This window comes from Chiloscyllium plagiosum, unplaced genomic scaffold (genome assembly GCF_037043375.1).
Source record: "Chiloscyllium plagiosum isolate Xiang-an unplaced genomic scaffold, Cpla_swu_hap1 HiC_scaffold_3, whole genome shotgun sequence".
Classification (NCBI taxonomy): Eukaryota; Metazoa; Chordata; class Chondrichthyes; order Orectolobiformes; family Hemiscylliidae; genus Chiloscyllium; species Chiloscyllium plagiosum.
Window position 1 is genome coordinate 53,605,549 of NW_028270141.1, and position 12,539 is coordinate 53,618,087.

The 12,539-nt window shown below is 45.3% G+C and overlaps 1 protein-coding gene across 13 annotated transcripts in view; it reads left to right on the top strand.

Annotated features, from left to right (window-relative positions):
* Positions 1-451: 451 nt before the first annotated feature.
* The window catches only part of adgrb3 (adhesion G protein-coupled receptor B3), an 858,467-nt gene continuing 846,379 nt past the window's right edge, over positions 452-12,539 (top strand). For 9 of the 13 annotated variants that reach the window (XM_087979341.1, XM_087979352.1, XM_087979359.1 and 6 more), the window contains exons 1-2: positions 452-2,184; positions 7,855-8,632. In XM_087979341.1, the coding sequence (XP_087835467.1) occupies positions 2,044-2,184; positions 7,855-8,632 (919 nt within the window). In that variant the 5' untranslated portion in view covers positions 452-2,043. The other 4 variants (XM_043681622.2, XM_043681628.2, XM_043681636.2 and 1 more) reach the window with 4 other exon arrangements.

The following is a 12,539-nucleotide window of genomic DNA, read 5'->3' on the forward strand; positions in this document are numbered from 1 at the left end:
GATGCTGAAAATCAGAAACGAAAATAAATTGCTGGAAGATATCAGCTGGGCTGGCAGCATCTGTGGAGAGAAATCCGAGCTGATGTTTCGGATCCAGTGAAGTTAGGTCACAATTGGGCAGTGTGCAGGCGTGCACTTGAAAGATCGACGAAAATGGTAAAGTAACACAAGCATGGATCATGAGTCAACAGCAAGTAAGCTGTGTAGCAGGGGAGTCTGATATCACAAAGACTGAAGTAGGCCTTCTTTTAGTGCTGGTACAGTTATAGGAAGCTCAATTCAAAATCGCAAACAGTTTGCTTCAGCACCAAGTCGCTGCTAGGGAGAGAGATAGGTTGAGAGTGAGGAAACAGCTTGTGACTAGCACCGAAGGCTTCAGTCTTCCTAGTCGTAAACAGGAGAGAATTCCATCTGGATCGGTACTGGAAGTCAGATGAGTAAGCTTGACAATTTTCCTGTCGCGGAAGGGTCAAAAGAAGGGTGCAGAACGGGGGAGAAACTGGATGTTATCATTATGCATGTGAAAATGGACACAGTGCTTTCAGATGTTCTGGTCAAGGGAACCTTCTGCTGGTTCACGTGAGTGAGAAATAGGAGGGAAGTGACAGTGCAGCAGCGGAATGAGAAATCATGACAGGTAACTATCCAACTACAACAGGACAGTGAGGAAGGCCGATGGTTTATTTCACAGACAACACTGCTATTAACTCCTTCCCAAGGGAGAGGGCAGTAGACACAGTGGAGGTTTCTGCTAAAGTCTTGACAAATGACACAAATAATTGCTAAGATGCTGATATCATTTGGGCAAGAAAATCCCCAATAGGAAATGCAAAATGTGTCAACTTCATTGATGGTAAAGACTGCACATACTGGCTGCTCTGTAAGCTAGAAAGCACAAGGCTAAAACAGTGAAAGGGTTTGATAAGATAAACATAAGGACAATGTTCCAGAAGGACATCTGGGTCAGAAATCTCAGTTATGACTATTAGGAAATTCGGGAGAAATATCTTTACTCAGATCCAGGTATAACTTTAAGATTTATAAGTAAAGGATTACAGATTGAAAGAACCAGGGCAGGAAGGAGATAGGACAGCACGACCCTTGGCTGATTGACAAGTCTGATGAACATTGTGTGACTGGGCTTTTTCAGAACTCGCAGCATGGACAGCATGACCCTATTGGGCCAAACGGCCTGTTTCTCCGCTGCAAATACAATGCTATTAACGCCTGTGGATGACTATGCAACACCACCATAAGTAGCAAAGTTAAATTGAGAAAAAATGAAAAGCGACAGGGGACTCTTGTGAACACAGGAGAGCTGACAGTTACGGTCTGATCCAGCAGAAGTAAGGGACGCAGTTCTAGGCACGGGGTGGGGGGATTTGTATTGAATTACCTCTCTCGTGTCGCTTACACTGAATTTTGGCACCAGGGAACAGTCTCAAGGGTGCTTCTAAATCATGTCCCAATTCGGTAACCCCCATTTTCCATATCAACCCCGCTCTCGCCTCACAAAGAAGCGTACTCATTTACATTTAAAAAAAGAATTGCATTACAGACAGTGTATGTTTGGAATTTTTTGCTCTTGTTTTACACAACGAGTTGTCTTTTCCATAATTTAGTAATTCGCGAACGACTGGCTGCAGACTCGAAACAATTTGAGCAGAATTAAAGCGATTGCTGTGGGGGTGGGGGTGGGGGTGTGAGGGAGGAGAGAGAGAGAGAGATCTGCCATAAACTCGGTTTAAAGTGAAAACGAAAGAGGATTGGTGAGCAGAGTGACTGGGATTTAATACTTGACCTAGCCGGATTGCAGCCAAGGTTTCTGCGCACTGTTAATGCCCGGGGACCTGGTTCCATGGCTGGTTCTGTCTAATTTGCAAAGTTATAACACACACACACATACACATTCATACAGTGCTCAGGCCCGGTCAATCTTCTGCTGGTTGATGTTGCCAGTTCAGGCAGTCGAAGACAGTACTGTCTTGTCAGCTCTCAAACTAGCGACCGCATGCATGGATCTGGTGATCTCTTTAACGGGAGATGAGTCAGTTGCTGGTTCTTACCCTTTTACTGAAGACATCCTCTTGCTCCGGGATCAGTGACGGTGCCAGCCACGTACTCTACATGGATGTATATTTTACAAGGAAGACGGGAACATTAAACTGCTGCTCGGTGCATGTTGTGAGTAGGGCTGTCCCTGTCTTTCCTGTCGATGATGTTCTGCGGTTCTCCAATAACACATTGGGATGAATGTCTGTGTTTGTGTTTGCCTTCGCTAGGTCTGTGTGTGTTCACCATGCCCTATAAAAGCAAACAACGTGTAATCTGTCAGTAAAAGGTAAGGGATGCGCTTGCAGCCGCTGGCACTTTCTGTTGCTGATAATGACAGCGCCGCGGTTCTGCTGCCTTCTCCCTGTCTCCGTTTGTCTGTGTGTGTATCTCTCTTCGATTCTGGGGGTGGATTTAATCTCGTGTTTGTCCATCGCATGGAACCAGTGAAGGCGACAATGTCCCCATGCCATTTGGAAGAGGCCGAGCCTACACCGCGCCCCCCACCCCCAACCACTCCCCCTCCCATCCCCCATCACTAGACAGTCCCTTTTCAGAAACTCAGCGTATATCCGCCTCCTCCCCCACCCCAGCCCTCCGTCCCCTGTGTCCCGATCCAGGGTGAACTGGATATTCTCCCTTGCCCGGGGACCAGTCTCTGAAACTCTCGGGGCATGTTTACCACGCGACTGTCTCTCTGCCTTAATCCTTCTCTTTAGGGGGTGCTCTCGCCCCGTCTTGTGTTCCTGGCCAGCGACTGTCTCCAACGACCGGGATCTTCACCAAGATCAACGGCCCAGTTATTTGGGAGGCAGTGGGGAGTTCTGGCGTCCTCCCGTGCTTCTGCCACCCAGCCAGATAGAGAACCTCTGCAGCAAGTGCTCACTCCATCTTCAAGTCCTTGCGTTCGCGAGAATGATGGAGTTGAAAATTTAAAGGATTTTTTTTTGTAAAAGAACAAGGAAGAGTTTTATGCCCACCTCTCCTTTCTCAACCTCTCTCTCTCTCTCCATTCCCAACGCTCCCCAGGGCTACCCACTTTTGGCTGGCACCAATGAGGCTGTAAAAAAAAATCCTTCTGAGACGCGCTGTCAAACGTGGAGACGTGGCTGAACCCACCAAAGCTAACGTACAATCGCATGTGCGTCCCGGAGGAGCTCTCCTCTGGTCCCTAGTTCTTAACCAAAGCCTCGACCACTCTTCGCAATCACCAGCAACACGCACACACACACACACACACACAGAGCCCTCTCCCTCCCTCCTCCGCCCCCTCCCTTCAGGAACCAAAGGATGTGCGCCGTTACAGTTTCGAGTCGATTTCTGTAGCAAACCAATCTCAATAGCCTCTTCTCTCTCGCTGGCTCTCTTTCCCCTTTCTTTTTCATCTTTTTTTCCCGATTTTTATTTTCAATTTCTATGTATGTCATTTCCCCCTCTTCCCCTCGCTTCGAAAATCTTCTACGCCGTCCGGTTGGATTGCCACGGTTTCTTCTGAAAGTGGGCTGGCGAAGAGAGAGGAGAAGGAGCCCCTCCACACTCGACACAGATGCGAAGCTGCATTCAGGAGTTGGATTGTTTTCTGAAGGCTCGCCTCTCGCTGCTGTTTGCATTTCAAGGTAAAATGGGAAGAGTTCGATGAGAGGACTGGAAGCTTCTCACTCCATAATGGACATGTGTGTTAGCACCGGACAGCAATAGCCGCACGATCGGATTGCAAGGTAAGGGACAAGCCACCTTCTCAGCATCTCCGAACCGGGTAGTAAACAGGTCGAGAGATGAGACTAGAGTCAGTCAATCCCTGATCCACGCGAACGAGACGAGGGAAGGCTCGGAAACTGTTGCTGCTTTCTTGAAAAAAAAACAAAATGATTAACCATCTCTAGGCTAAACGCCTTCCGCAGAGAGCTGGAGCAGTAAGCTGTTGCGAGCAGAATGGGCGAATGTTAGGACTGTTTGTCGAGGAAGTTGTGATGGAAGTGAACCTGTATGTGTGTATACTGTATGTGTGTGTGTGTGTGTGTGGTGGGGGGCTTTTTCAGCATTCAGCACAATTTGACTGGAGAGCGGTGTTAGGGCGCCGTCTATGTTTAACACTGATGGGCGCCACGATTGCAGTTTTTCTTAAATATCTAAACTTATCTGAATGTCTTTCACTGGGTACTTTCCCTTCATTCGTATACAGAACACACATCTACTCACACACACACGTGAGCACATACACATATTCACAAGTACACTCACCCCTACATCCGTACACACATTCACAAACATTCACACACATGCACATACCCTTCATATGTTCACACTTACACATAGATTCACACACGCATATTTACACAAATTCATACACACATGCTCACGCACACTCACATTCACATACTCTCATCCACCCTCACACATTCATATACTCTCACACATTTTCTCACGCGCATTGATACACTTGCCCATATACATTCATACGAACACATGCACAAACGCACACTCTCTCACATAGAGAGACACATTAATATACTTAGTGCAGAATAGGCTGAGATTTGGGGCATGATGGAGGGTGATCTGATTGAGGTGTACAAAGCTTTGAAGGACATATGCAGGGCAGACGGGGAGAAACTATTCCCCTTAGTGGAGATATTAATAACCAGAGAATACCATGTTAAGGAATGAGCAGAAGGTTTAGAATAGATTTGAGAATTTTTGTTTTCACATAGAAGATTGTGCGCACCTGGAACACCCTGCCTGAAAGGGTGGTAAAGTTGGGTACCCTCAAAACACCTGAGGACTGTTTAGATGAGCACTCGAAACACCACAGCATAAAGGCTATGGGCCAAGGGCTTGAAGATGTGTTTAGAACAAGTGGATGTTTGGTGAAGAAATTGTGGGCTGAAAGGCCTCTTTCTATACTGTATGCCCACTATTATTTCATTTATACACATCACACTCACATTCAGACACACATACATATTCACACACATTAATTCTCTGTACACCCACACACAATTACACATATACATATCCATACACATTAATTCTCTTACACATCCACATTTACACACACAATTGTCTTCACAGACATATCCACACACACACACACACATATCCACATGCAAACAAATCCACACATACACATACATTTCTGAAGAAGGGTCACTGGATCTGAAACGTTAACTCTAGTTTCGCTCCATAGACCTACTGAGCTTTTCCAGCGTCCGCAGTTCTTTTGGGTTTCCGCACATGCAGATGTTCAAACACACACATATCCACACACACATCCACACTCATATGTATATCCACACACATACATATCTACACACTTACATCCACGCATACATGTCCACACACTCCATCCGCACACATCCACAGACACGCACTCATATACAGACATCCTTATATACACATATCCATCACATTAAACATTGGCTTCTCAAATGAGTTGCATTATTTTTTACAGTGGTTTGGTTTGCTCAACCTTAGGAGGATTGTATTTTATTTACTAAGACACCTGATGTTTTGAGTTAATGAAAGTGAACACAAAAGCCGGGATAAGTGCGTGTGTGTTTGCGTGTGCATGTTATGGGGAGCAGTGACGAGGTGCCCGCTTCGCAATCGGTGGTCCGGTCTAGCTGGGGTAGCTGTGAACGATGGTGTGGCATCTCTCAGTTTCACTGTCATTTCACAGCGACCACACAAGAGCTGGCGACGGGTTGGGGGGGGGGGGAGTGGGGATAGAGCCGGGGTGTAGCTCTGCATCAGTTCTGCCGGGATTCGAGACAGTAAAGAGCGACCCTTCCAGCGCTCTTCTGTTTAACAGGCTCCCCACAATGAATGGACGCATTGCGTGGGGGCCCAATTATAAGTAAACCCCAACCTCCTCGTTTCGGAAGGCGTCGTGTTCATCAGACGCATTATAACTTGCACCAGTTAACGCAGAGTTAGTATTGAACAAGCTTGTGAAGAGACGGGATAGCTGCTCGGGATTTGCAGCAGTGTCTGCAGCTTTGTGAAATCCTGATGTGAGTTAAAATAGAATTAATCTCCGCGAGCTTGCGAACTCCAGCTCTGTCCAAACAAGCTGCTGGGTCTCGATCAGGCTCGTTTTGTCTTCCGATTGGTAAGAGGCGATGGCTAGTGTGTGCTTCAATAAGGAGTTGTTAACTAAGGTGAATCTCAGAAATCTTACTAGTGAGCAAATCCATTTCATTGTAGTTATTGAGGAGGGAAATCGACTCTATCGACGCACCCCAATGCTCCTTTTGTGTATTGTTAGCATGACGCGTCCCAATCTTGAGATGTCTTGTGTTGTCTCCAGCTCAGGGAGAGTGTTCTAGGGGTCTCTCTCTTTTGCTCTCTCTCTCTCCCATGATTATATCATTGGCGTTCCGGTGGGTAATGCGAAGACTTCATTAGATCGAAAAAGATAAACTTCTCATGCCCTGCCAAGTGAGACGGGGGGAGGGGGGGGGGGGTCGAGGCGGGCGGGCGGAGGTGAATTTGGAAGGTAGGTTAAATAGGGAGGGGGTGGTGTGTTGTGCCAAGTACCAGCATTCTGAATTGGCGTCTACTTCATACTAAGTTGTGGGAATCACAGTATGGAGGGGACTGTTTTTCTCTTTTGCACATTAGGGGCACTTCATCTCGGGTTTCCTTTTGCATCTCCTGGCTGTATTACGGACACGGCAACATCTTCTATATCTAATGCGGTCATGCGGGGAATGGTTCGTTCACCAAAATAACTGCTTACTATTTTAAAACATCAAATTCCATTGTACCTGACTGGGATTTGTGTGTGTGCACACATTGTGTATGCGCTGAGTGTGAAGAAATGATTTGGAAAAATAAAGCATAAAGTCGAGATCAGGAACTGCACCATTGCTCAGGAAGGAGCTCCCGGTCGCAATCTGAAGTCACATTGTCTTTTTTTTTCTGATCTGGAAATGTCTGTGTTTTCATTTCAAAATACGTTGGGGGTAGTTTTTTTTTACATTAAACAGCAGCTTTTAACAACTCAATGAATAAACTCAAAAAGAACCCAGGTCGTATTATCAAATACCTGATATTTAAATACTCTTCCTGGTCAGATTATACAAGGCGGCATCTCTTTACAATTTACCTTGTTCGAGGGAGTGACTGACAACTGGAAGATAAAAAGTTTTTTTCTCTCTCGGTATCATTTCTTAGCATGACACCCACTGCAATCATAACAATGGACCAGGAAACAAGATATAACCAGCTAACCACTGCTGCCTCGAAGCTGTGAGAAAATCACCTTTAATAAATGTTAAACAGCCACGCTGGCTGTAAAAAAAAGAACGTTGATAATGTATCTAATGATTTCAGGTTGCGAGAAACACTTCATTAAAATGTGGTTATTGATCAACCCGGGCCGATGCCTGTATTTTTTCTTTGCATATATTCAGTATATATTTCTGTCCTCTGTTCAGTTCTCCCGACTGGTGTGTTGGCTTTTGTGGGCGACATTTCAGGATTAAATGTCGATTTTTTGTGTGTGTGTGTGGAAGGTATAACTGATTTAATTAGCTTTTCGGCTCTTCCCGTACCGCTTAGAACACAGATACTGGGATATTATCCGCATGGCGGCGGTATTTGGCTAATCTTCCTGTCGACAAAGAGAAAGCTTTGCTTAAATCCAAGCCGTTGTTTCAATGGTTTACCAATCCCGCTTGCTTGGAGTTAAGATCGGCTCTCACCTGTGTGTAAAGGCGCTTCGTGTTGTCTACTCCATTAGTGTCACTTGCATTTTTATCTCTCGCCCCGTCCCCAAAACCCACTCCCAACCCTCTCCAGGCCAAATGTCATAGGATGAAGACCGTTGGTGACCTGAGGACTTATGTGTTTGTAACCCATCTTCTGACTATGGTTGGATTTCACGTTGCCCAGGACTTATGCTCCAGTTTCGTTAAAGGAGTAATCTACGGATCGTATTCGCTCAACGAGCTCTTTCCCCCAAACTCCACTAACTGCACTTGGACCCTGGAGAACCCAGATCCCACCAAGTACACCATCTACCTGAAATTCTCCAAAAGGGACCAGCTCTGTGCCGGTTTCTCCCTCTGGGTCTATCAGTTCGACCATTACTCACCCGACAAGATACGGGACCTGCTGAGGCGCAACCGATCTGTCGTGCACTTGTGCCAGGCCAGGAGTCTCTTCGTCTTCCTGGAGCTGGGCAAGAATTTCATCCAGCTGCAGCGCCTGGGCCAGCCCCGCGGCGACGGGCCAAGTGGCCGGCCGCCTTTTGAGTTTCTGGTGTTGAACAAGGTGAGCCCGAGCCAGTTCGGCTGTCGGGTACTGTGTGGCTGGCTGGACAGCTGCCTGAAGGCCGGGGGGCAGGTCGAAAGTGCCGGGAACACAGAAGGAGGAGGAGGAGGCAAAGGGGAGACGGAGACCAGCTCCTGTGGGCTGCTGGACGCGAAATGTAATTGTCAGCAGGATGTGCTGACCGGCGTGGAAAGTCTCGACATGGTTCTACCTCTGAATGCAGACACCGAAGGCTGCCTCTCTGCTCGACTCCACACGACTCACACTTGCAATCTGACGGAGGGCAAACGGACCCCCAGGAAAGGTAGGTGTTCAGAATTTAATCTCTTATACAGCCAAAACATTTTTTTAAAAAATGAGGCGCCAACCATAGAAATTAAATATAATTATAATTGCTCCAGTTGTTTTTTGAGCTAGTATTGTCTAAAGTCACATTTGATTTAAAAAAAAATACTGTTGTGATGAGAAAGGGTTAGCACATTTCCAATATCGTTCAAACAATAGCCTGGAGGAGCTGGTGACATTTTTAGGTTCAATTCTCAAACATTGGAAGAAACTGCAAGTTGGGTTTCCTGACTGTGTCGGCAGCTTTTGCAAAGAGACGGTCCGGGCCGGGAGGATGGTGGGGGTGATTCTGTGGCTCTCTCGCCTTCCACATTGCGCTATTGGACTCCATGACGTCATTTACATATCGGAGCAAGGAATCCCCAAAGACAAAAATCATTTTAAAAAAAACTTATACAGTCCCCACATTGCAAACAGAAGTACAGGGACTAAGGATGCGATATACATTCCCAAAGGGATGGAAAGATTCTAAATTTGGGACCATGCGTAAACAGTAGCCACTTAAATGCAGTACTTAACTTCATATTGGCATCCGTGCTACTGTATGCAGTCTGCGTGGCAGAGGCTGTTGAGTGAGTAACGCAAACAAATATTTACAGATTCGACATACAGCATAATTGTGTCAGATCAGAAGTGATATTATTTGAGAGGCAGGACTGTTCTGTGTCCCTTCTCCCTTTTGTAATAAAGACCGTCTCAGAATCAATGTTAAACAATCCCACATATCTGTCAGCGTTTGGAATTAACGCGCGGGAAGACACAAGTCAATGCAGCTTTCAGCTCGCTTGTCCTTGTAAATAAGTTGTACCGGGGGACCTCGTCAACATACATTCAGGAACATTAACCAAATTGATAAAGGAAAAACAAACAAGCCCTTTCCTCAATTGAGAATTTAACAAATTGAGAATTTGACATCCATAACGTAGAGTGGCGCAAAGCTAGAATCAGGAATAATAGTCTTTACTATTGATAAAACAAAACTCTTATGCACACTGATGTTAGGGAATGAGGCAAGAGGTTTCCATCAGTTTGCCCAGGGGGGTTGTGCCGTAATCTTGTTCATTAAGACCCTGACCGACTCCATCACTACTGAAGACAGAACAATTCTTTGACTGTATACATTGCCTGTCGGTCCTCCAAGAGAAACCTGGTGTGGGAGGTGGAATTCCAATTCCCTTCTTAAAATCATTTTCCTCACGTTCCACCGACTCCGGTCCTTCTCGAATAGGTCAGAAGGGATGAGGAATGCAAAGAGTTAACAATAGCATCAGACTTCATCATTGGTGAAATCTCAGGCGCCGAGGAGTATGTTTGGGCCGCTGCAGCACGCTGAGCTCCCAGCTGATATAGTTCCAATACAATAAAATACATTTCTCGAAAAGAGTTTGTTTTTGGGGAAAAAAAAGGATACATATATTTTTTATTACTTGCTAAGTTGTAGCATTGACAAGAGGTGAAACTCATAAACAAATGGTACGTTATGCGTCTGGGAATAGCTGTTCTGATGATTTGCAGCTTGCTGACTGTCAGTGGGGAGCTAGCTAGCCTGAGAGTCTGATGGCCTAATGGACACTGGAGCTCTATTGTTATTATATTGTTTTGAAGAACACCCCACATCAAGCAAACGAAATAATCCTCCAACGGTCTAACGACATGGGTAATGCAAACAACATCTTTGAAACAAGAATTAAAAATAACACGTTTGGTTACAATTTGAATGCTGTAAAATTTTAGCAATCCTGGCATTAAAAGATAAGGTTAACGTTGAATCTGCATTAACATAAAGACGGCAAATGAAGCTACTCCGTTCTATTGGCTTTGTTGCTTTTGGGTTTATTTTATAAACCAAAAGCCTCTCGGTTTCGATAACTAGAGTATCCGGGCTGACAGCTTGCAAAGACAGACCTGCTGGGCTTTTCCAGTGAGGCTGTTTGAATTGTGGAGAAGCGGGGGTAGTCTCTCTTGCGCCCTAACATTATGAAACCAAAGATTAGACCGTCAAGAGGGTTAGCTTTCGCAAGAGATTAATCTTCATGCTCGAAAAAAGAAAAATGACCAGAACTCCATATAAAACAGCAGTCGAGTTGAGGCTAATCGTCTAGTTCTGCTAAAAGAGCGACTTCACCACAATGGCAATTGTGCTCAATCCTGCGGAAACTGGCATCTGTAATTGTACAATGAATGTAGGGGAGTGTTGGACACAGCAGAGCGAATTGACTTTTTTTAAAAAATCTGTTCTATCTCCCTTCACAATTCGACTTGATATTTAACAAAAAAACAAATCTGCAAAGGCTGGAAATCAGAAACAAACGCAGAAATTGCTGGGGGGGGGGAGGGGGGAATGCTTAGCAGGTCTGGCAGCATCTTCAGAGTACTTCATTCTTCTTTGAGTTCTGAAGAAGGGTCACTGGGCCACAAAAGTGAACTCTGCTTTGTCTCCACAGATGTTACCAGATCTGTTGAGTTTTGCAGCAACGTCTGCTTTTTGCTATTTGCCAGACTGTAAGACTCAGAGCTTCATCTTTAGAATTATTATCAAAACTATAAATTTGCTAAAATCACTGACTAAAATTCAACACCTGGACGCCTAACCAGGCCGCTTTTGCAAGAACACTCCAGTTGGCGCTTTAATGGTGGACATTGCAGTGTAGGAGTCTGATATGGAGGAAAGATGGAGAGAGAACAGAGAAGATGGGGAATTCTGGACTGCTCTACTTAAATGGAATCAGATTCAACAGGAACTTGCGAAAGGAAATTGATTAGATGGCTGAGGAGGATAATTGCAGGGCAATGGTGAAAGAGCAGGAAAACAGGATAAATAAAATCGCTCTTTCCCGGTACAGGCATGATGGGCAGAATGGCATCCCTCTATGGTTCAATAAAGAGCTTACGCTGCGATGGTTCACACAGAGCCGGCTGTTTATTTGTCATTCTCCTGGTGTTTATTATTAGCAAACCCGGCGACTCCCCATAAGATTTTTTTTTAGAAAAAGGGTAACAGAAGTTACTGTGCAAATTCGCCGTTTAAATGTCCGTTGTTAGACCATAGTGTTTGAACAGCATCGTTCGTCGCCTGCTTAGTACTCTTTAGTACTCGCCTTTCAGTTGCCGTGTTCACGATTTCCAATCCGTAATGTTGTTAGAAATCTATCAACTATCCATCCATCTGTCTGCCCGACAGTCTGCCTATCTGTCTGCGTGTCTCTGTCTGTTTTTCTTTCTTTCTATCACATCTGTCCATCTATCTTATCCATAACATCTGTCCATCTCTCTATCTATCCACCCGTATCAGTCACTGCTTGCTATATACATTATGCCGGGCAATTCCCCCACCTCAAGCGGTTGGGACTTTATTCTAGTTCCTTCCTCACAAAATCAGGACGCACCAATAGTATTTGCGTGACATCTGCGCCCTCTATAGAAACTTCTAAGAGAGTCTCCGACAACGGCACAAGGCAGAAAATGTGCGATTAGAAAACCTCCAGGTTTATCGCATTGTCTGACGCATCCCACTTCAAAAGAGCCGGAATGTTCTTTCCGCAGACCGGGACTCTCCGATCTTTGTTCACAGCCACTTCTATGAACCCATATCTGATGGGGAAAAACCCTTTAGTGCAGCAATGCCGCCCTCACCCCGAAAACAAATCTTGCAGCTGTACCTGATTTATATTTTAAACGCACCAGGATATAGAATGACAATTAGCTGAATGCCTGAAGGATTATAGGCAGATATTGTGAAATGATTGTGTTTATAAATTACCTAGAGGGCATGCTTTGGATTTTATTTTGTTTGTCTGCAGTTTGCCAGGGACGGATTTATAGTTATTTCAATTTAGTAGCACATTGACAGCTGTAGTTAGAATTCA